General features: G+C 40.1%; 1 protein-coding gene across 2 annotated transcripts; it reads left to right on the top strand.

Annotated features, from left to right (window-relative positions):
- Window positions 1-379: 379 nt before the first annotated feature.
- LOC134309942 (golgin subfamily A member 6-like protein 22) lies at window positions 380-12,023 on the top strand. 2 transcript variants are annotated; one of them, XM_062991409.1, is made up of 8 exons: window positions 380-466; window positions 1,807-2,833; window positions 5,537-5,922; window positions 7,693-7,934; window positions 8,777-9,675; window positions 10,617-10,903; window positions 11,499-11,624; window positions 11,788-12,023. In XM_062991409.1, the coding sequence occupies exons 2-5, from the start codon at window positions 1,836-1,838 to the stop codon at window positions 9,119-9,121; spliced, it is 1,971 nt and encodes a 656-aa protein (XP_062847479.1). In that variant the 5' UTR covers window positions 380-466; window positions 1,807-1,835; the 3' UTR covers window positions 9,122-9,675; window positions 10,617-10,903; window positions 11,499-11,624; window positions 11,788-12,023. The 2 variants fall into 2 exon arrangements, with proteins under 2 accessions (XP_062847479.1, XP_062847478.1); XM_062991408.1 differs by lacking the exon at window positions 10,617-10,903 and having other exon boundaries at window positions 8,777-9,628.
- Window positions 12,024-25,339: the final 13,316 nt, after the last annotated feature.

Genomic DNA, 25,339 nt, shown 5'->3' with positions numbered 1-25,339 from the left:
GTCTTATAGGTTGTATATTTTTGTGTTTAATGTTTAATGTATACATTGCTTGTATACTGTATTAATACTAGAGAGATACCATCAGCCAGAACCAAATTCCTTGTGTGTATCCACATACTTGGCCAATAAATCTGATTCTGATGATTCTGATTCTGATTTCTAATTAACATGATATTGAAGGGGTGTCCAAATACTTTTGGCCATGCAGTGTAATGTAGCATCATTAAACAGTTTATTAATCAGATATGAGTGTGTGAAGCTCCTCCAGTTCCACCATCATTAATGTCTATGTTAGAATGTTAGAGATCCAGCAGCAGCTCTTTATTATGACATCATAACGGAGCCTCAGCCTGATGACACACTGTGTTCATGTGTGTCAGTATTAGAGAGCAGAGAGCAGCTACTGACCTGCAGCACACAAACCACTTCTAACAGATATATTAAGTAAATCGTTTATTTTACAAAGGTAAGTGTGATAGATTTTATTTTTTTATGTAGTAAATCAATATTAAAGTGTTAGGAATGTAATTATTAAATACAAACAGCAACAAGAGACAGAATAATGTTAGAAATCAATACTGATACCTGCTTTTAACTTCTGAACTTTGCTTTGTCAAAAGGAAAATCATTTGTAAGTCTATTTAAGGTATAATATGAATGATGTAAATTGTATTTTTATATTTATACAGTTTATTACATTAAAAGCTGTGACATCTTTCATGTATGTATTTGATTTAAAACTACTTACACTACCAAATGTGTAAAAATAATAATTACTGTTTTTATATGAAAAACAAATCATATAATTTTATTTTCATCAACAACTTAAACCTGATCAGGGTCGCAGTGGGTCCAGCTGACCCGAAAACACTGGGCACAAAGCAAGAGTACCCTGGACATTACGTCTATCCATCTCAGAGCTTTAGCCTCACTTTGCTTTACCAGTATAGGGGCAGTTGTAGCCTAGCAGTTAAGGTACTGAACTAGTAGGCAGAAGGTCACTGGTTCAAACCCCACCACTGTCAGGTTACCGCTGTTAGGCCTTTGAGCAAGGAAGGCCCTTAACCCTCAATTGCTTAGACTGTAAGTCGCTTTGTATAAAAGCGTCTGCAAATGCCGAAAATGTAAATGTACCAGTAAAGGGATTCAAACCCAGATCTCAGCAGTGGTGGGCTAGTATAGTAGAGTGCTGTACCATTTCTATTCTTTACTATATTTAAAAATAAGTAGTAAAAGAAAACTTATGCAATAGAAAATGTTCTTTAGTAAAAACAGCAGCAGTAATGACAACAATAAAAATAATAATAAAAATAATAATAATTTACATCTTTAGACTTGTAAAGCTTTATCTACTTCATTAGGTCTTAAATAACATTAGGTAGGTCACAGGTAATTAGAAGATAGATTAGATAGATAGATAGAGAGATAGATTGTGCATCTGGTACATGTAATAGAAGCAGTAGTGTATCTCTGCTTATAAACAATATATACAGATATATAAGAATATATAGAATATGAATATAGACTGTGTATCAGATATAAAATATATCAGACATAGGTATGGATGAGTATAATAGTGGTAATATAAGGATAACAATAATAGCAATATATGTAGATAAAATAATATAGATTATAACCGATATATACATACAGGTCTGAATACAAGAATTTAAATATCAAGAAGGAATATGTAGTCATGGAAATGGCGGTACAAATGTGTGTTTGAGTTTAAAACTCACATTTCAAACAAATTTTTTTAAGTCTAAGATTTTGATTGTTCTGAATCATGTGTAAATGACTTTTCAGACTAAAACAGAGTAAAAGAAAAGGCAAGCATGAAAAAAGGCAGAAGGATCCTACAGCTCCTCTCCTGGAATGACGAATGTCTGAGTGAGGAGGAGAAATTCCAGCAGCTCCAGGAAAAGAAAGAGCTGAAGAGAAAGAAAAAAGAGGAGAGACAGAGGAAGCTGGAGGAGAAGAAAAAGCAGAAGGAGAGAAAAAGAGAGGAGGAAGAGGGGGAGAAAACTCGAAGACGGACCTGGAGCATTGAATGGAGATGGAGCCGGGCTAAGAAGCAGAAACTGGAGAAACTTAAACAGCTGGAAGATGAGAGAGAGAAGGAGGAGAAAATAAGAGAGTTAAAGGAGGAGAAAGTGAGAGTAATGAGGGAGACGATAAAGAGAGAGATGGAGAAGAGAATGGAAATGAGAAAAATGGAGAACAAAATGAGAGAGATGGAGAAGGAGGAGAAAATAAGAGAGTTAAAGGAGGAGAAAGTAAGAGTAATGAGGGAGACGATAAAGAGAGAGATGGAGAAGAAAAATGAAATGCGAAAAATGGAGAAGAAAATGAGAGAGATGGAGGAGGAGAAAGGGAGATTGATGGAGAAGTGGATAATGTGGGACATTGAAAAGAAGAAAGCAAGAGAAATGGAGGAGGAGAAAATGAGAGGGATGGAGGAGGAGAAAGCGAGATGGATGGAGAAGTGGATAATGTGGGACACTGAGAAGAAGAAAGTGAGAGAAATGGAGGAGGAGAAAATGAGAGAGATTGAGGAGGAAATAGCGAGAGAGATGGAGAGGAAAAAGAGAGAGTTAGAGGAGGAGAAAGTGAGAGAGATGAGGATGCAGATAAAGATGGAAATGAAGAAGAGGAAGAAAGTGATAGAGCTGGAGAAGAAGATAATGAGAGAGATGGAGAAGAGAGAGCTAGAAGAGAAGAAAATGGGCGAGCTGGAGGAGACGATTAAGAAAGAAATGGAGGAGAGAAAGAAAATGAGAGAGATGGAGGAGGGGAAAGAAAGACAAATGAAAATGGCGATGACCAGGCAGAGGTGGGTTGTAACTCTACATTTACTCATGTCCATTTACTGTAGTTACTAAACTGATGTACACTATATTGCCAAAAGTATTCACTCACCCATCCAAATAATTGAATTCAGGTGTTTCAATCACTTCCATGGCCACAGGTGTATAAAACCAAGCACCAAGGCATTCCAGCGTGGTACCGTGATAGGATGCCACCTGTGCAACAAGTCCAGTCGTGAAATATCCTTGCTACTAAATATTCCACAGTCAACTGTTAGTGGTATTAAAACAACGTGGAAGCGATTGGAAATGACAGCAACTCAGCCACAAAGTGGTAGGCCACATAAAATGACAGAGCGGGGTCAGTGGTGTAAAGCATACTGCCACTGGACTCTAGAGCAGTGGAGGCATGTTCTCTGGAGTGACGAATCACGCTTCTCTGATGGACGAGTCTGGGTTTGGCAGTTGCCAGGAGAACGGTACTTGTCTGACTGCATTGTGCCGAGTGTAAAGTTTGGTGGAGGGGGGATTATGGTGTGGGGTTGTTTTTCAGGAGTTGGGCTCGGCCCCTTAGTTCCAGTGAAAGGAACTCTTAATTCTTCAGCATACCAAGACATTTTGGACAATTTCATGCTCCAGACTTTGTGGGAACAGTTTGGGGATGACCACTTCCTGTTCCAACATGACTGCACACCAGTGCACAAAGCAAGGTCCATAAAGACGTGGATGAGCCAGTTTAATGTGGAAGAACTTGACTGGCCTGCACCTCAACCCAATAGAATAGAACACCTTTGGGATGAATTAGAGCGGAGACTGTGAGCCAGGCCTTCTCGTCCAACATCAGTCTGACCTCACAAATGCGCTTCTGGAAGAATGGTCAAAAATTCCCATAAACACACTCCCAAACCTTGTGGAAAGCCTTCTCAGAAGATGTTAAAGCTGTTATAGCTGCAAAGGGTGGGCCGACATCATATTTAACCCTATGGATTAAGAATAAGAGTCACTCAAGTTCATATGCGTGTGAAGGCAGACGAGCAAATACTTTTGGCAATATAGTGTATGTCATGTTTTATCTGCTCAACTTTATTTCATTTATTAATAAACATCCATTCCTGCATTTCAGACCTGCAACACATTCCAAAAAAAAGTTGGGACAGTAAAGCATTTACCAAGCATTGTAAGCATTTGTAATGTTGCCGTTCCTTTACACCACACTTAAAAGACGTTTTGGCACCGAGGAGACCAAGTGATTTAGTGTTTCAGCTTTTATTTGGTCTCATTCCTCCTGCAAACACATCTTAAGATGTGCAACAGTACGGGGTCGTCGTTGTCCCATTTTTCCTTTCAAAATGTTCCACACATTCTGTATTGGGGACAGGTCAGGACTGCAGTCAGGCCAGTCCAGTACCCGTACCCTCTTCTTCCGCAACCATGCCTTTGTAATATGTGCTGGACATCCCTGGAAAATATGACGTCTTGAAGGCAGCACATGTTGCTCTAAGATCTCAATGTACTTTTCTGCATTAATGCTGCATCACAGAAGTGTAAATGACCTTTACCAAGGGCACTGACACGCCCACATACCATGACAGACCCTGGCTTTTGGACTTGTTGCTCCAGTCTTTGGTCCGGAGCACACCGCGTCCATTTTTTCCAAAAAAGACCTGGAATGCTGATTCATCTGACCACAATACACGTTTCCACTGTGTGATGGTCCATCCTAGATGCCTCTGAGCCCAGAGAAGTCAACACCGCTTCTGGACATGGTTAACATAAGGCTTCTTTTTTGCAAAGTACAGTTTTAAGTGGTATTTGTGCAGTAACTCTGTATTGTAGAGCTCGATAAAGGTTTGATAAAGTAATCCCTCACCCATGTGGTTATATCAGCTATTGTTGAGTGGCGGTTCTTGATGCAGTGCCGTCTGAGGGATCGAAGATCACAAGCGTTCAGCTCAAGCTTGTACCTTTGGCCTTTATGCTCTGAAATTCCTCCTGATTCCTTAAATGGTTTAATGATATTATGCACTGTAGAGGGAGAAATATGCAAATCCCTTCCAATCTTTCTTTGAGGTTCATTGTTTTTAAACATTTCAATCATTTTCTCACACATTTGTTGACAAGATGATCCTCTGATCATCTTTGCTCATTAAAGACTCAACCTTTTCCTGGATGCTACTTTTGTACCAAACCATGATTACAATCACCTGTTGACATCACCTGTTTAAAATCACATCATTATTTAGTTTTTTTCCTCATTACCAGCCCTAAATTGTGAATGTGTTGCAGGCCTAAATGCAGGAATGGAAGTTTATTAATAAATGAAATGAAGTTGAGCAGACAAAACATGAAATATCTCAGGTTCGTCCTGTCTACAATCAAATAAAAGTCAAAGTAAATGTAAAAAACACTGCATTTTTATTTTATTTGTATTTTCCATACTGTAACAACTTTTTCTGATTTGAGGTTGTAGATGAACTACAACAAAGTAGTTGGAGGTAGTTGGAATGGTTTTCTGCTCAGTGGTTGTGACATTTTAACCATTTCACAGCAGCTTTCCAGCTAATAAAGAGTGAAATTTAAAGGCCTTTGTACATCTAGCACTAAATGTTTCATAATCTAGAACGATTACGCCATCCTTTATCTTCTGTACAATGAGCTGTTTAATAAACAGGTAACAAATATCAAGTCCAGATGAGCATATGAGTAAAAACTCCTGTTATATCCTGTAGGGAAATCTCACAAAACCACGCCAGCAGCAGCAAACAGGATCAGTTGAAGACTCAGAAACGAGAATCAGTGATCATCAACATCTGCCCACTAGTACCAAGCCCAGACCTTAAAGAAAACGAGTTCGGTCAGGGCTCGGGCTCCCTGCCTGCCCTCAGAAAACCCCCAAAAAGTGTAAAAGATAAGATCAGTACCAAGAAAAAGAGGGTGCCACCCAAAGAGAGCAGCTGTAATAAATCTAGCAGTGGAAAAGAGGACGGGCCCAAACCCAAGAGCGCGATGAGACGCCTAGTGGGCTGGATTACTAACAAAATGAGGAGGCACTACCAGAAAAAGATTAATAAGAGCATGAAGAGAGAGATCATCTTTGAACACGCCTGCGTTGCCTGTAAGTCATGTTTATGTACTGTTCATTCATTCACCATTATTAGGATGAGTAAATGATTGGCTGGTATCAACTGGGTCTTTGCAATGAGACACCAACTCCAATGTACCAGTATAACTAAAGTCAGCTACAAGCTGGTCGAACCAGAGATGTTCACAAGCCACAAAATACGAGTCACGAGTCTTTAGACTAGAGTCCAAGTCAAGTCATGAGTCGTTAGACTAGAGTCCGAGTCAAGTCATGAGTCTTTAGGTTAGAGTCAGAGTCAAGTCACGAGTCTTTAGGCTAGAGTCCGAGGCAAGTCACAAGTGTTTAGACTAGAGTCTGAGGCAAGTCACAAGTCTTTAGACTAGAGTCCGAGGCAAGTAACGAGTCTTTAGGCTAGAGTCTGAATCAAGTCACGAGTCTTTAGACTAGAGTCTGAGGCAAGTCACGAGTCTTTAGGCTAGAGTCTAAGGCAAGTCACAAGTCTTTAGACTAGAGTCCAAGTCAAGTCACAAGTCTTTAGGCTAGAGTTTGAGGCAGGTCACGAGTCTTTAGGCTAGAGTCTAAGTCAAGTCACAAGTCTTTAGGCTCGAGTCTAAGGCAAGTCACAAGTCTTTAGGCTCGAGTCTAAGGCAAGTCACAAGTCTTTAGGCTAGAGTCCAAGTCAAGTCACAAGTCTTTAGGCTAGAGTCCAAGTCAAGTCACAAGTCAATATAATAAACAAAACATATATTGGAGATGTAGCGTAGAAATAAACAAATAATCTGTAAGTTCAAATAAACAACAACTGATTAGCGACTGTATTTTGCCGGTTTACTTATTGCCTTTACTTTCCTAGTCATTGTGCCAGTTAAAAGCTTAAACTTATACGTTTTGTTTTCATTGCAAAACAGAATCATGCGATAAATAATGGCACAGCGGCCAAAATCCAAAACACAGCAAAAAAAAATCATAACCACTGCTTACCTTAGCTTATGTTCTTCCAGGTGCTATTAAATGTATAAGCGTGTGTCCCATTAGGAATATAATCCATTATTTTGTAAATGTGCTTATGATTAAAAACCTCGAAACTTTTCCCGGTTGTGAAGTAAAACACGAACTCGTTAAAAAGCCAATCAAGCGTTACACTGACAATCATCTGTGTGACGCAAACTGAATAAATGCAAATAACAGCATTTCTTACTAAACATTAAAATCAGAAGGTCTGATTGGTTCAGAAAGCGCTCTTTCAACCATTAGTGCCAATTCTGTAGGAGCGTTTCACTCACCCCAGTTGTTCCTGTGAAGTGCACTACGTAGGGTATTCCACCATTTTAAGAGATTCCAATCCAAAGGTAACGAAAATGTTCAAATGAAGTGAACTTCAAACTGTGTAGAGAGTAGGATGTGACGCTTCATCACACGTAACTAATGTTAACACATGCTGACGCACGTCACACGTAACTAATGTTAACACATGCTAATGCTAGGGACTCTTGTTGTTTACGAGTCATTTTTTTGCAAGTCATGAGTCGAGTCTGAGTCATTTAAAACGAGTCCCCATCTCTGGGTCAAACTTGTACATACACTTGTAGAAGAGATTTGCTTCATGAAAGTCTTGGGATTTCAAGGATTGTTTCTGTGACTGAATAATCAGAACATCTTTGTCCATTAAAGTGTTGCAGAAATCACTGAAAGCAAAACTGCCATTATTGTTCTAAATGTATTACAATACATGTATGTAGACTTCTGACTTTAAATGAATTTCTACCTGCAGCTTATACCTTTACATTTTTCATCTCTAAACAGTGTATTCTGATGACTTGCGAGAATACGAAGTGATAGAAGGGGCCGACTATGAAAGACAGAAGCAAGAGCGCCTTAAGAAGAAAAGAGAAAAATGGCAGGGGCTGAAAAACGATTTTAGTAACTGGGAGCAGGAGCATGAAGATAAAAGAGAAAAGAAAGCCAAGCATGATAAAAAGAACAAGAAGGAGTACAAGGAGAAAAAGAACAAGACTCAGAGGAAGAAGGAGCAGAAGGAAGAGAAGGTAAGGCAGAGACAGGAGAACCCTCCTTGTTTCTACACTTACTGTCCATTTTATCAGCTCCACTTACCATATAGAAGCACTTTGTAGTTCTACAATTACTGACTGTAGTCCATCTGTTTCTCTACATACCTTTTTAACCTGCTTTCACCATGTTCTTCAATGGTCAGGACCCCCACAGGACCACCACAGAGCAGGTATTATTTAGGTGGTGGATCATTCTCAGCTCTGCAGTGACACTGACATGGTGGTGGTGTGTTAGTGTGTGTTGTGCTGGTATGAGTGGATCAGACACAGCAGCACTGCTGGAGTTTTTAAATACTGTGTCCACTCACTGTCCACTCTAGTAGACACTCCTACCTAGTTGGTCCACCTTGTAGATGTAAAGTTGAGTTGGTCATCTTCTAGACCTTCATCAGTAGTCACAGGACGCTGACGGCTGGATATTTTTGGTTGGTGGACTATTCTCAGTCCAGCAGTGACAGCGTTGCTGTGTCTGATCCAATCATACCAGCACAACACACACTAACACACCACCACCATGTCAGTTTCACTGCAGTGCTGAGAATGATCCACCACCTAAATAATACCTGCTTTGTAGTGGTCCTGTGGGGGTGCTGACCATTGAAAAACAGGTTAAAAAGTATGTAGAGAAATAGATGGACTACAGTCAGTAACTGTAGTCCTACAAAGTGCTTCTATATGGTAAGTGGAGCTGATAGCAGACAGTGAGTGTAGAAACAGGGAGGTGGTCATAATGCTATGCCTGATCGGTGTATATTGAGCTCTTGCTAGATTCACACTGCATACCTAGAATCTCATTTTGATTTTTGAACTTTCCTCAGGTCCAAGAAATTCTGCAACCTGATCCTGATTTGTCACCAAGAGAACCTGTGGTCATCACCAAACAGCCACTTGTACAGAGTCCAGAACCCAAAGAAGAAGAGTCACATCAGTCCTCGAGCTCCTCAGACGTGGAACCACAACCTGATTTTTCAAAAACTGAAGTCAGGCTAATCACGGTCAAGCCAAAAGATCAGAGACCCAAACACACAGTTGATGAGTCTCATCAGTGCACGGGCTCCTTGTCAGTGGAACCTCGACCAGATTCCTCAAACTGTAGAGTCAGGCTCATCATGGTACAGCCGATCAATCCAAGCCCAGACCCAACAGATGATGAGGCCCATTAGTGCTCTTGCTTCCTGTTTCCCCATAAGGATTCCTCATAACTGCTGTAATTACGACCTCTGCTGACTGTGCGATGTCACCTACACGATGAGACGTGGGATAATGGAGATCAGTGTGTGACTCTCTGTATGCAATACTGATCTACATATTAACACGCCTTGTTCAGGTGAAAAGAAGCGGTTGGCTACTGCACATGTGTGTTAGTCATAGCTCTCGTCAGTCAGGAGAGGAGGTCTGTAGCAGTAGAGGTGAACATACAAATCTGGTTTAAAAAAAATGGGGAAAATGCTTAAAAAAAAAATCAAAATTGGCACTTTAGAGGATAACAGCAACCAGAGCAGGTCTGATGATGCCAAGCTAATAACCAGGATGAGTCTAAAGACAGGAGCACCATGGGCCACAGTGGGGAAGGGGGTGAGGGGTCAGTCAAAAAATAAATGAGCCAGATCAAAGACAGATGAAAAGGAGACTGAAGAGAGATGAGCAAAGTTTACATCAACTCGGCACATGTATGTTACAGAAGCTTTCAAGAATATAAAAATACAAAAGTAAAAAAGTAAGGATATACACTGATCAGCCATAACATTAAAACCACCTCCCTGTTTCTACACTCACTGTCCATTTTATCAGCTCCACTTACCATATAGAAGCACTTTGTAGTTCTACAATTACTGACTGTAGTCCATCTATTTCTCTACATACTTCTTTAGCTTGCTTTCACCCTGTTCTTCAATGGTCAGGACCCCCACAGGACCACAGCAGAGCAGGTATTATTTAGGTGGTGGATCATTCTCAGCACTGCAGTGACACTGACATGGTGGTGGTGTGTTAGTGCGTGTTGTGCTGGTATGAGTGGATCAGACACAGCAGCACTGCTGGAGTTTTTAAATACCGTGTCCACTCACTGTCCACTCTATTAGACACTCCTACCTAGTTGGTCCACCTTGTAGATGTAAAGTCAGAGACGATCGCTCATTTATTGCTGCTGTTTGAGTTGGTCATCTTCTAGACCTTCATGGTCACAGGACGCTGCCCACGAGGCGCTGTTGGCTGGATATTTGTGGTTGGTGGACTATTCTCAGTCCAGCAGCGACAGTGAGGTGTTTAAAAACTCCATCAGCATTGCTGTGTCTGATCCACTCATACCAGCACAACACACACTAACACACCACCACCATGTCAGTGTCACTGCAGTGCTGAGAATGATCCACCACCTAAATAATACCTGCTCTGTGGTGGACCTGAGAGATTCCTGACCATTGAAGAACAGCATGAAAGGGGGCTAACAAAGCATGTAGAGAAACAGATGGACTACAGTCAGTAATTGTAGAACTACAAAGTGCTTCTATATGGTAAGTGGAGCTGATAAAATGGACAGTGAGTGTAGAAACAAGGAGGTGGTTTTAATGTTATGGCTGATCAGTGTATAAATGATATATAATAAATTAGAAAAAGGTATTGCACAATTTTTTTATAAGTTATTGCACTTGAGAACAGATTAAGACCATATAGACTATCGTGATGGAGATGACTGTCTGCGCTTGGGGTGGTGCTGGTTATATAGTCGACAGCAGAAGGAAGAAAGGAGCTGCGGTGTCTCTCCTTCGAGCAACGCGGGTGAAGAGGCCTGTTGCTGAAGGAGCTGCCCAGTGCTGCCACTGTCTTATACAGTGGGTGAGAGGTGTTCTCCATTAGGGATGAAAGCTTGGCCATCATCCTTCTCTCCCCAACTGCCTCCACTGAGTCCAGGGTGCAGCCCAAGACAGAACTCGCCTTCCTGATCAGTTAACCACCAAACCCAGACATGCTTTCCTGCCATTACATTATTAAATTTTACCTGATTATAGGTGTAAAATGATAGAATAAGAAAATTAATCTCATTTAATTATCTAAACTGCTGTATGTGTGTTCAGAACCAGCAGATGTTATGACACAAAGTACTAAAGTAACTCAAATTTAGTCACCCACTATCTCACTCACTCACTCACTTTCTTAAACGCTTATCCAGTCAGGGTTGCGGGGTGGGGTGGTGCACAAGCCAAATAGTACAACCCTGTATGGGGCGCCAGTCCATTGCAGGGCAGACACACACACACACACACACACACATTTACCTATAGGGCAATTCAGTGTCTCCAATTAACCTGGCTGCATGTTTTTGGACTGTGGGAGGAAACCAGAGCTCCCAGAGGAAATCCACACAGACACAGGGAGGACCCGGACCGCCCCGCCTGGGGATCGAACACAGGACCTTCTTGCTGTGAGGCGACAGCGCTACCCACTGAGCCACCATGCTGCCCAAATTCAGTCACAGAAACAAAAATTGAATAAATTAATTTTTGTATCAGTGTCATTTATCAACTCTTCCTCTCCAAACAGGATCCACTGACACTTAAAGAGGGCAAACTGGCACAAGTGGCTGATCATGAAGGGGCAAAGAAAAAGCCTCAACGGTGGAGAGTTGGATTAGGAAATGGGAATCAGAGGAAAGGAGGAGAAGAGAAGGTAAAGAAAAGCTAGAAATACCCATATAGCTCTAGCTCAAACTATCTATAATACATTGTTTGCGAACATCATGAATGTGTTTCACCATTAACAGTAAATTCTGATTTTATTACTAGATCACACGTTCACATTCATGTTTTACTCAATTCTGCTCTCACTGTAGATTTAGGAGTGAGACCCTGCAGCCTGATTCAGTTTCAATCAGGTGAATTGAGATCAGCTCTAGAAGAAAGAGAAAAGTCATCAGGCATTGAAGGCTAGAAGAAGAAAGCAGAAGGACAAAGGCAGAAGAACCAAAGATAAAAAGGAAAACATTCATGTTTTTCTCTGTACCAACAAGCTCATGTACAGTGGATTACCACCTCCAGCTTCATTAAGATTAATAAAGTGCTAAATGGATCCTTTGTCTGGTTTTTTTTTATCTTAACTGGTTAATTTTCCGCTATTAATTAGCTTTAAGCTTTTATCACTGACTCCTCACACCCTGGACATTACTTTATCCAACCCCTCCCCTCCGGCAGGCGCTATAGATCCATCCACATTAAAACCACCAGATTCAAAAGCAGTTTCTTCCCACAGGCGATCTCCCTACTAAATAAATAAATGACTGATAATACATAATACATAAGCGTAAAAATATTCATCTGCTGCCAAATTGACTACACTGTAGTACTCATCCTACATGTTGTGCACTTTACTGTTTTGTAAATATTTCAGAATCTGCTAAATTACATATCTGTATATTGTGTGTATATAATCTTATAGTTTGGATAATTTTGTGATTTTGTGTTTAATGTTTAATGTATACGTTGCTTGTACACTGTATCGTACCATTACTAGAGTACCATCAGCCGGAAACAAATTCCTTGTGTGTATCCACATACCTGGCCAATAAATCTGATTCTGATTCTGAAGTGTCGGCCAGAGGGAGACTGGTTCATCCTACTGAGTCTTGGTTCATCCCAAGGTTTCTTTCTCCTAAATATTTTCCCTGCCATTGTCATCTTAAGGTGCCACAAGCTACAAAACACACCCAGAGTAAACAAACTAATGAAATCGTTCTCACATGGCTGACCTGATTGTTTTGGATAGATAGATTAGTAACTGTATGTTAGTTCTCAACTTAAGTGCTTGGTAAAGAGGCGGGTCTTTAATTGTCTTTTGAAAATGGTGAGAGAGGCAATTGCAGTTAAGGGTTGAGGCTCTTGCTCAGGGGTCTTGCTCAGGGGCGCAGCAGTGGCAACCTGGCAGTGGTGGGGCTTAAACCAGCGATCTTTTGATGACATTGGTACTAGTACAGAAAATAGCCTTGATGCCTGTCTTCCTTGAGTTCTGGGTGAAGGAACAAGGCAAGCGAGACCTGTAGCTCGAAGTGTGCTTGCTACAGAACAGGGTTTTATGAGTTCTCTAAGGTAGCTTGGGGCTGGTCCATTTTTGGCTTTGTAGGCAAGAATCATTGTTTTAAACTTAATGCAGGCAGCTACAAAAAGCTAGTGAAGAGAACGTGGCAGTAGGGTGATGTGGCAGCGTTTGGGTTTGTTGGAAAGCAGACCAGCAGCTGCATTTTTAATCAGTTGCAAAGGTTTAATAGTGGACATGACATGACCTGCCAAGAGGAAGCTGCCTTGAGATGGCAAGCAATTGGACAAGAATCTAAGAGGCTCTCATGGAGAGAAATGGTTAAATATTTTTGATATTGTAGAGAAGGAACCAGCATGATCTTGTCATGTTAGCTACATGAGCAGAGAAGGATAGCTGGCTATTCTGGATAACACAGAGGTTGCGTACATTGTCAGATGGTCTGATCTGGGATTTATCAAGAGAGATGACTAGGTCTTGGGTTTGAGATAGATCTCCAGGACTATATATCAGTTCTGCCTTGCCTGGGTTAAGTTTTAGGTGATGAGCTGACATCCATGATGAGATATCTGCCAGACATGCTGAGACGCGAGCTGAGACTTGTCTGTCTTAAGGATAAAATGACAGAATGAATGAAGCGTCTTCTGCATAAGAGTGGTATGAGAAGCCATGGAAGGGTATGACCTTACCAAGAGAGCAGGTGTGGATGGAGAGCAGAAACAAACCAAGGACCAAGTACATAGCCCTGGGGAACACCAGTTACAAGAGTGCATAGAGAGGATATAGATGCCCTTCATGACACCTGATAGGAACACCCTTCCAGGTAGGAGGCCATCCACCAAGATTGGAAAGAATGGACAAGAGACTTCTATGACTAACTGTATCAAAGGCTACAGAAAAGACAAGAATTATAAGGACTGATGACTTTGGCTGCATTTGGCTACATGAAGCTTCTCAGTGACAGACACAAGAGCTGTTTCTGTTGAGTAAGCTGTCTGAAGCCAGACTAATACTGATCGTGGAAGTCATTCTGCATGAGAAAAAGGAATAAATAATTGCAGACAGCGTGTTGAAGCATTTTTGATAGAAAAGATAGAAGTGATACTGGTCTTGTGTATAGATATTTGTGTTGTGTTGGTTTTATAAGGTAGGGGGGAAACCCGTGCCTACTTAAAAGCAGTAGGTACAGTACCGGATATTAAGGTGGTGTTGATAATTGACGTGATACAGAAGAAAAGGTCTTGTGATATTTCTTAATAGATAGTAGATGAGAAAGGATCAAGTGGGCATGTAGTTGGGTTTCTGGATGACAGTAGCTGTTCAACTTCTTTGATGGTAAGTGAAGTGATTCTGGATTAGGGGGTTGAGGAGCACATTAGGTTTTAGCCCCCAAAGGTTATAAAATTAATTATGTTCACAACAGATACAATTTTACTCACAGACGGAAGAGACAGATCACAATAACAGGCTTTATTTGTGATTTTTTTATGATTTGTGCTTGGATTCTCCAATAAGAGGGCTTTGTTTTTGTAATGGAACCTTAACCCTGTAAAACCCAAAAATAGAAAAAAGAGCAAAAAAAAAATAATTCACCTCTGTTATGATGTTAAAGAAGGCCTCTGATGCAGAAATTGAAGGGTTACCTAATTTTTTATGTTTTAGTAAGTTTTTACAGAAATGTTGCAATATTGCAACATCGGGCCTGGATGGGAGCAGAATTCATGTATTTGCACTCACGCTGTCAAAACAAATATACTGAACAACTAAGGGTTGATTTTCACTGTGGATTGCTTACAAAGCTCTATAACAGTAAATATCATAATTAATAATCACACAGCGGTCATACTTTTATGAATCAAAATTTATTGGGCAAAAAAAAAATAACAGAATGAAAACTTCGGTGCGGACCCAGGACGCGCTGGCGGAACCCGGATTAGTGGGAGACGACGGCGATGACCACTTGTGTTCATGTACAGTGGTACTCCAAAAAGCAGTTCCTTTCATCTGAAAAGCATAGACGCACACCGCACTTCCTGCAGAGGGTATTGGTGTAGCCTTTATCGCAGTGTCCTCTCTTTGTTTTTACGGGGAAATGTGCAATCATGTCCTTGCGCACATCCACTGGTGGAACACATAACCTCCTCAGAGCAGTCACAGGTCTCTGTGGTATTACTGTCATGGATGTCAAAGGGAGAGTTGATTTTATCTGAATAAAATGATAAAAAGATCAATTACAATGTCAAACATAGATTAAAAACTGTGTAATCAGTGAAATATTTAATAATACAAACAACAGAAATGGATTCTTACCAGTATGAGAGAAGATGCTAGTTGTGCCTGAAACCCTCTCCTGTTCAGCATCTCTTTCTTGGGAATGTTGCAAGCTTTGCAGTCCCGCTTGTAGAGGAGCCAGGCGTTGATTACGGCGAGGATGATGGTGTGCCAGAAGATGTAAATGTACCAGCGGTGCGATTTCATCAGGAACTTGTACTTGGCAGCAAATGAGTCCAACAAATCCACTAGGATCAACTAGGTAGGAGTGTCTAATAGAGTGGACAGTGAGTCGACATGGTATTTAAAAACTCCAGCAGCACTGCTGTGTCTGATCCACTCATACCAGCACAACACACACTAACACCACCACCATGTCAGTGTCACTGCAGTGCTGAGAATCATCCACCACCTAAATAATACCTGCTCTGTAGTGGTCCTGGGAGAGTCCTGACCATTGAAGAACAGCATGAAAGGGGGCTAACAAAGCATGCAGAGAAACAGATGGACTACAGTCAGTAATTGTAGAACAAAGTGCTCCTATATGGTAAGTGGAGCTAATAACATGGACAGTGAGTGTACTGTAGGTTTTAATGTTATGGCTGAGCAGTGTACTTCGCTGTAAGAGTATTACGGAGACTATCTGCCACCTAGTGGTGTAAATTAGATTTTGTCCTTTTAACACCAGGCATCCTTCACTGCCAGCTAAACATGACCAAACACATTAATATTAACAATTATAACGTTATATGTATGAAGATTTATTGTTATACATATAATTCTTTTTTTTCTAATAATTTTTATTATTTTAATCATTTTTTTTTTATTATCTACTTTTCCCCACTTTTTCCCCCAATTTTTCTCCCCTATTCTAGTCGTGTCTAATTACCCTGAATGCGTCCTCTATACTGGTTCAACCCTTCACCGCCGACTGACGACGCCTCTCAACTGACTTGTGGGGCACAAGTCAGTTGACTCGTGCAGGTGAAAAATGCAGGTGAAAAATGCAGTCTGTACTGATTGCGTACCGGAGGCCCCCTCCGGTACGCAATCAGTACAGACTGCATTTTTCACCTGCACGAGTCGAGTTCATACACTAATGGACGCTGTGTACGGAGGGTCACACCCCCATCAGCATTATTCCTCAGCCCTGTGCAGGCGCCATCAGTCAGCCAGCAGGTGCCGCAGTTGTACCAGTTATGAGGACCTATGATCCGACTCTCTACCCTCTAACCCTGAACAACAGTCAAGCGTTGTTCATGCTGCCGCCCAACCCAGTCGGAAGGGTAGAGTCGAGATTTGATGCGATGCATTCCCAACTCTGGTGCACTAGCGTACTTTACCACTGCGCCACCTGAGCGGCAATCCATTACTTTAATCTTAATGGCAATTGTTTTAAGCTGATAGCTGGAAACGTATTCATTCTTTACCCTTTTCACCCTTTTCTTTTGAATCAAATAAAGGTTCAAATAAATAATAATAATAAAAAACAGATTCTTGTTTTTTTACTGCATTTAGCAAAATGTCCTAACTTTTCCAGATTTAGGGTTTGTATATCCAGCCCCAAGTCTTTACTTAGTGCAGTAACATTTACATTTTCGGCATTTAGCAGATGCTTTTATCCAAAGCAACTTACAGTAGTCAAGTCAAGTCAAGTCAACTTTATTAATATAGCACCTTTTACAATAGACATTGTCTCAAAGCAACTTTACAAAATCCAGGACCAACAGATACAAAAACCCCTGATGAGCAAGCCGAGGGCGACTGTGGCAAGGAAAAATTCCCTGAAAATTACAGGAAGAAACCTTGAGAGGAACCAGACTCAGCAGGGCCCCATCCTTCTTGGGTGGCCTGGAGGATACTTTAAATAAATACACGATTTACACAAAGCATACAAACACAAAATTAAATGAACTAAAAGTTATAACTGGCAATAAATAAATAATAATAATAGAGTTGTTATTCGGTCTAGTCTTCAATAAAGTCTGTAGTGAGTTCTTGTCATTGTTGGTGCAATTTCTCCAGACCCATCACATCCGGCAGGAGCAGCATCGTTGTCACGGCAGTCTCGACTTCAATCCTTAACCTCGGCGGGTAAACAGGTTTCCATCAGAATGCCCTCGGGGTAAAACAACAGAGAATGTAGTTAATAATGTACAATGCTAGTTGAGTCAGTACTGTGACAGTATATAGTCTAAGCAATTGAGGGTTAAGGGCCTTGCTCAAGGGCCCAACAGTGGCAACCTGGCAGTAGTGGGGCTTGAACCAGCAACCTTTGGATTACTAGTCCAGTATCTTTACCACTAGGCCACAACTGTCCCAGTAACATCCTCTCAAGATAGTTTGTGAGCAGATTTTATACTAATGAATCACGTACTGTACAGTGAACCTTTAACATGTTCCTCATGGCGAACAGTCACCACTAATTCCTGGTGTATTTAAAATCTGAATTTTGATTATGCAGTACTACTGTGTTCAGTACCTGTAACCACACAGTTCCTATGGTAACGTCCTTGTGGGATGCTTGGGCTTGAGTTTGAAGAACTGTGGCCTTTTTAGTTAATAAGAGCTTCAGTACAATAGAACGGTGAGGAAAAAACAGGTTGGGCTGACGTGCTTCTACTCCCACTCACAGCAAGCTGAACAGACCTCGAGCTTTGCTTTAATTAGAAAAGCAAAAATGCTAGTTCTGTTTTTTATTTATGTACCAATTTTGATTTTACTCAGAAGGTCAGAAGGTATGTGGACAGATGCTCAAATGTATTATTTTAAGTGTCAAAAGTTTATTTACACATCATTTAAAAATCCTCAATGTGATACCCAGTCAATCAACTGACTATTATTTTAAGGAGAAATAATAGGAATCTTTTACATCGCTGTAGTAAAGAATCGTATTTGATACCAAGTCTTAACCTGGCACTTAATGCACATTAAGTACTGATTATTCACTCATTTTTGAAGCCAAAGACCCAATACAAACTGGACAAGGTGCTAATTTACTCACTCACACAGACCAGAATGCAATTTTGAACAGCTTCATATCTTATACATATTTGTTTGTTTGTTTATTAGGATTTTAACATCATGTTTTACACTTTCGTTACATTCAGGACAGGACAGGTAGTTACTGGTTACACAAGATTCATCAGTTCAAGTCTTAATGTCAAACACAGTCATGGACAATTTTGTATCTTCAGTTCACCTCACTTGTACATCTTTGGACTGTGGGTGGAAACCAGAGCTTTCAGAGGAAACCCACACAGATACGGGGAGAACATGCAAACTCTACACAGAAAGGACCCGGACCGCTCCACCTGGGGATCGAACCAAGGACCTTCTTGCTGTGAGGTGACAGGGCTACCCACTGAGCCCCACCCAGTCACACTGGAAGAGGAAAGAGCCTTTCCCAAAACTTCACAACTTTCACCTTAAAATTGGAAGCATATCATTTATCAGTGGGGTGTCTGCATACTTTTGGCACTATAGTGTAGAAAATGTTAAACATTAACCATACTTAAGCCAACTATACTTAAGAGACTCTTCTGTCTCTAAAATGTATAAAATTCAGTTTTATACGTACAATGCATGAAAAAAGTGGTTGTGTTACAGCCAATTCAGCAGCTTTGACTCAATCCTGGCTAGTACACTGTACAAACAATTATAACAATGATTATTATTATTATTATTTAAATATTATATGTCGGTTGTTTTATTTCTTCTGAGTAGTTCAGTACTTTCTGTTAATTAACAGAACTTTGAAAAAAATAATTAACTTGCTTAAAGGATCATGGATAGATTTGTGATCATTGTGATTATTACTGACATTTAAATGTCACTTTTGGCCAACCCAACCGCCCATGCTGTATCATTAATCATACGATCCTCAGCTCCTGAAGCTCTGCTTGTACTTGTGTACATGTGCCAACACTTCCGCTTCAATCTGAGCCCTTCCACTGTGACTGAACTCACTCTGACACCTACCTGAAAATATATGAGTGCAATAACATTCTGATTCCATTTTATAACCTCTGTCCACCAAAATTACTGCCATTATACAGCATTAGATGAGGAATTAAACACTCTGTAAAAGATCTAGTTAACCTTGCATTCATGCATTTTTACAGTACAGTTTGCAAGCAGATTTTATATTAATGAATTACCTACTGCACCATCGAGCTTTAACATGTTCCTTATGGTGAACAGTCCCCACTAATAGCTGGTGTATTTGTAATATACATTTTGATTATGCAGCACTACTGTGTTCAGTACCTGCAAGCACCTGCAATATTTTCTGAGTGCAATAAGTTGTGATTCTATTTTACCCTTTGTCCAGGAACATTGTCACCGTTATACAGCATTAGATTAGAATAATCAAGATGTGTACATGTAGTGTGTGTGTGTGTGTGTGTGTGTGTGTGTGTGTGTGTGTGTGTGTGTGTGTGTGTTTTACCAAGCGAAATCTTTAACCACAAATCCTTTTTTATATACCAGTGGCTCCTAGTGGCCTTGGGTTAACACAGACATGCTTTCCTCCTCCACACTTTGTGTTTTCCTGTCGCCCATAGCAACACATTCAAGCAAAAAGCTCACGAGAACTTCTTTTATCGTGTGGAAAAAGCAAGTCTTCGCCGCCAGTCAGTTTTGTATTTTACGGCATTATTTTACTTCTTGTATTATAATGGTATGTATCTACAGCTGCAATCAAAATTCTTCACCCCCCACTGCAAACCAGGTTTATTAGCAAAACTTCCAAACATTCAGCTGATTGCAATGAACACATCAAACAAATACAACTGAAATAGCTCAACACAACAAATATAACGAGTTGTTTCTCCTAATTCAACACAAAATGCCTCTGTTAATGACTACTGCAGTCTTATGACATCAGAAATATTTAACCTCCTGAATAGAACTCCTCATAGAGCACAGATTTGTAAATCAGGTGTTGAATCAAGCAATTCAGATGCAGCTTATCAAGAGCTTCATGACATAAAATACACCAGGTACATGGACTGGCTCAGGATTTGTTGACTGTGACATTTGATAGCATGTTTAAATGTTACGCTAAGTCAGGAGAGTTGTTAAAAAAGTTAAGAAAAGAGATCTGCCTTGCAAAAACAAAGAAAGCCATGCAAAAATATGGTGCTAAATGCTCCTACAGATACAGTTGGAAGCACAGTTTGCAAGTTCAAAGATAGAGGAACACCAGCTACACTACCTGGACGTGGCAGAAAGAGGAAGCCGTCTCCGGCTGCCGACAGATTCCTGAGGAGGCAGATTGTCAAAAACACTGGAGGGACTGCAAAAGACCTGCAGCAAGATTTGGTAGCAGCAGGCACTGAGGTTTCAGTTTGCACAGTAAGGCGAACACTAAACGCTGAAGGTCTACAAAGCCTGAACTCCATGACGTATCTCTACTGACACAAAGCAGAAGAAAAGATGGCTTCATATGCTCCAAACCATATATATAAGCCACAGAATTGTTGGGATTCTGTTCTGTAGAGTGATAAAACAAAACTGGATATTATCAGGTTGGTGGATGAGTACAATATCTGAGGGACTTGAAGCACAGGCTGAAAAGAAAACCTTGCCTACAGTGAAGCATGGCGGTGGTTTGGTGATGCTCTGGGCTGCTTTGCTTCTTCTGACACTGGAAACCTGCAGCATGTGGAGGGCAACATGATTCAATCAAGCATCAGGAAATCATTGGAGGAAATGTCCTACCTTCTGTGAGGAAGCTGAAGCTTGTGCATCACTGGACCTTTCAACAGGACAATGATCCCAATCATACCTCAAAGTCCACCAAAGCTTGGTTTCAGAAGATTTTGAAGTCATGGGAGATTCTCGAGTGGTCGTCACAGTCACCTGATTAATCCCAGTAGAAAGTCTTTGGTGGGACTCAAAGAAGGCATTTGTAGGAATATTCGTAAACTGGAGGCCATATTACCTTAGCTCATTACCTATGAGGAATGAGCTAAGATTCCTCAGGAACACGTCCAGAAGCTGTTGTCTGGCTATGCATAATGTTTGGAGCGATGAAGATGCTCGTCATGAAGGGGTTGAATAATTCTGAGACCACAGTGGTCATTAGAATTTGCATTTTGTGTTGAATTTGAAGAAGACACTTGTTAGTCGTTTTAAGCTATGTACAGTTGCTCTCGTTTAAATGGTTTATTACAAACAGCTGCTAATAACAGCTGTAAATTTAGCTAATAAACCCAAATTGCAATGGAGTTGGATAATTATTGCAACTGTATTTTTAACAGCTCTCAGTTTTTCCACTGTTGTAAAAAAAAAAACCCTCAATGACAATTAAAGAAATACAAGATTGCTTCTATAGCCCGGCTATTTCATCAGTACTTCACAATTTTATGGGCCTCTTGTTTTTGAGGGGCTGCATCGACTGTACCCTCCTTTTTCAAATAGAATTGGAAGTATATTAAATAAGGAAGTCCTGTTGCTGGAAGAATATCTAGGGAAAAGTCACCAATTTTATATATTTTTTACGGCATACAACACAATGTATTTTCTGATTATTAGCACCTGCTCACTGTTACTCATATTCATGCCTGTAGATTTGTGGTTTGTTTATTGTCGTAAAAGCCTTACCAATGTACAGTAGGTTACCAGTGTCAGTTCAGCTAAATCTACAAACTGCATTTAAAAAAATGATGAAACATTATGTAAAATGCAAATAAAAAGAAAAAAAACCCCAGCAAGTTACTATTTTTAGTCTTATTCTGGTATTTCATTCAAAACAGCACACTGATTTTTTATTTGAAGTATATAGATATTTAGTGTTTCTCCCAATTGGCGCTCAGGTGGCACAGCGGTAAAACACTCTAGCACACGAGAGCTGACTTCTCAAACTGGGTTTGAATCTCAGCTCTGCTACCGGCAGGCTGGGTGCCTACACGAACAGCAATCGGCTCATTCGTAGGGAGGGTGCCGGAGGAGATTCCTCGTAACTGATGCAATCACGACCTCTGCTGGCTGATTGATTGTGCCTGTACAGAGACGATGGATAATGTGATCTGGGTGTGACTCTCTGTGTATGCGAGACTGAGCCCCATATGAACTCTCCTCATGCAGATGAAAAGATGCAGTTGGCTACTGCACACGTCGGAGGGTGTGTGTTAGTCACGGCTCTCCTCAGTCAAGACTGGAGGGTAGTATCAGTAGAGGGGAAGCTTAATGCATTCGGGTAATTGGATACAATTTTTGTATTATTTGTTTACACTTTAATTTATTATTATTATTATTATTATTATTATTATTATACTCTGATTCATAAATTGATGAATGCAACTCAGCAAAGATAGACTGACACAAATGTGAGCTGTGGTCTGATGAGTTTTCCCATTTTTTAATAAAGTAGACCAAAAATTAATTATATATATATATATAAATATATATATAAATATATAAATAATATATATTTTAAACACCTCACAGACACTGCTGGACTGAGAATAGTCCACCAACCAAATATATCCAGCCAACAGCGCCCCTTGGGCAGCGTCCTGTGACCACTGATGAAGGTCTAGAAGATGACCAACTCAAACTGACCATTGAAGAACAGGGTGAAAGCAGGCAAAAACAGTATGTAGAGAAACAGATGGACTACAGTCAGTAATTGTAGAACTACAAAGTGCTTCTAAAGTAAGTAAGTGGAGCTGATAAAAATGGACAGTGAGTGTAGAAACAAGGAGGTGGTTTTAATGTTATGGCTGATCGGTATATATATATATATATATATACTGTATATATATGTATATATATAAAATACAATAAAACAATCCAGTTGGTACCAAAGCAAGTTCACACATCTATGATGGCACCATTACTGTACATAAACACTGTAGATCAATACATGCTGACATCTAGACACCTTTTATCAGGGATATCTCTGTTTTTTATCAAGACAATGCAAATCCACATTCTGCATGGTACAACAGTGTGGCAGGTTCTAGACTGGCCCGGTTATGGTCCAAACCCATGGTCTTCCACTGAGATTGTGTGGTGAATTATGGAGCGTAATATACAATACCAGCAACCCAGGACTGTTGAGCGGCTAAAGTGTAATATCAAACAACAGTCAGTCTCAAACAGAACACTTCCATCCTTGTACTGTTTTTATTTTAATTGAAAAGAAGCTCATGCAATCTCTGCAACATCATAATACCAGACATGAAACAGTTTATTGGGCCCTGTAAAGCCCTCGTGGTGTTACGGGTTCTTAAATTCAACAACAATCTCTAATCCAAACCACAGACTGTGAAATAAAGATAAGTGACTTTCTTAAAGCAAAGGAGGCTATAAAAAATCGAAATGATTCCTGCTTGTTATTTCCACTGTCCACAACGGCCTACAAGTTATGGGGATCTGTTTAAATCTAATCAAGATCTGAAAAAAGGGTCAAATCTTTCATAAGAATACAAAGTAAAACACAGATCATATAAACACACACACACACACACACACAGTACCCTTCACAAAGACTGGCACCCTGGAAAGCAGAAAAGAAAGGCTAGTAAAAATAATAGTTGTTGCTTATCATTCTAATCTTTCTTTGCTATATTAACCAAATGCTTTCTTTATGTAGAAATACATCTATTAAAATAAAAAAAAATACACAATATTTTTTTTAACTCAAAATTATTGGCTCTTTATTGGTTCTCAAGAGTAAATTCTAACAAATGTATATTTCTATTCATATTTCAAATATATAATTTTTTTTCTGTTTGACTATGCTGGCGGGCCACAAGTAATGCAATTTAAGACAGAAGTTGCGGACTTTGGACATGCCTGCACTAGATGAAGCATTCCCAATTGCTTAAAGGAATTTTCAAATATGAAATATTATATTTATTATTATACTAATTCAAGGTGCAATTTTTACCAGATGGGGGCAGCAACACTGTGTAAGCAACACTGTAAGTACGCATTCACATGAGAAGCGGCAAAACCCTAAATGAGACATACTCATTGATATGACATGATAAAAGCGACACAGGCTGTACGAACAACGATTAACGTTGGACAAAATTTAACGTGACGTATTGTACTAAAACAACGACCTAAGAATTTGAGTGGTGGAGAGAACTTATGCCCAGTAATAATTTAGAGAAACTCAGAGTTCCTGTGTCGTTCTTTTAGTACATAAAGCCATGTTAAGCTTTATTTTTGTGAATGCGCCCCGACTTTTATTTTAGAGTTTCTGAAAGCTTTAAAGTTCATTTAGAAATTCATTCTGTATATTCTGATTTGTTCATCCAAATGCTTACATTTGGTTGTTGTTCACTGTGTGAAAATAAAATGATTAAATAACAGCGTAGTTATATGCATATTTTATTGTTTAAAATAATGTAAGCAGGGACTGTTGGCCCTCGGGCACTTTTACATTTTCAAATCTGGCCTCCTAGAAAAAAGTTTGGACACCACTGATCTAGTGGGATATTCCACTAGCACACCAGCGCAGAGATTCTGAACTCCTCGGTTCAAACTCAGCGTTGCCATTGGTCGGCTGGGCGCCATCTAGTGGGCATAATTGGCAGTGCCTGCAGCAGACATTTTCTGCTAGTGCGGTATGACCAGACTATGTGGGTGGGGTCTTCAAACGCTGTGTAAGGACCCTGATTAGCAGATTGAGAGGCGCCTGTGCTGAGTGCATGGGTAAAAATGGTTCTGCTAAGGGCTGCATGTGGGTCAAAGGAGGCGTGAGCAGCAGTATACCCACCTCGACTGCAATCAGGGATCCCCCAGCAGCGGAAGACAAATTGACTACACTAAACTGGGAGAAATTGCATAAGTAAAATTAAAAAAAAAAAAAAAAAAAAGAAATGCTTAAATGGTCAGCAATGATTTTCTGTTTCACAAGGGTATAAATATGAGGTGATATACAGTCTTAAATTTCAGTATGTTTGTGACAGAGCTGACCTCCATCACAATATTACTGGCAGCATAAATAAATGTACTTTCTAACAACCTTTATTTATTGTTTTTTATTTATAAGTAATTTAACTGTCGACAGTAGGAGAAGTCACTTCCTGTTTTCCTAGATGTAAGACTGAGTAGGAAGGTTT

Source organism: Trichomycterus rosablanca, chromosome 3 (assembly GCF_030014385.1).
Source record: "Trichomycterus rosablanca isolate fTriRos1 chromosome 3, fTriRos1.hap1, whole genome shotgun sequence".
NCBI classification, from domain to species: Eukaryota; Metazoa; Chordata; class Actinopteri; order Siluriformes; family Trichomycteridae; genus Trichomycterus; species Trichomycterus rosablanca.
Note: the sequence above shows the minus strand (reverse complement) of the source record. Positions and strands in the feature narration are given on the sequence as shown.

Bases quoted from the DNA above. Each gene is read 5' to 3' on its own strand.
- LOC134309942 (XM_062991408.1), top strand. From the start codon at position 1,836: ATGAAAAAAGGCAGAAGGATCCTACAGCTCCTCTCCTGGAATGACGAA. The intron at 2,834-5,536 runs GTGGGTTGTAAC...TATATCCTGTAG, and splicing joins ATGGCGATGACCAGGCAGAG to GGAAATCTCACAAAACCACG. The intron at 5,923-7,692 runs GTAAGTCATGTT...ATCTCTAAACAG, and splicing joins TGAACACGCCTGCGTTGCCT to TGTATTCTGATGACTTGCGA.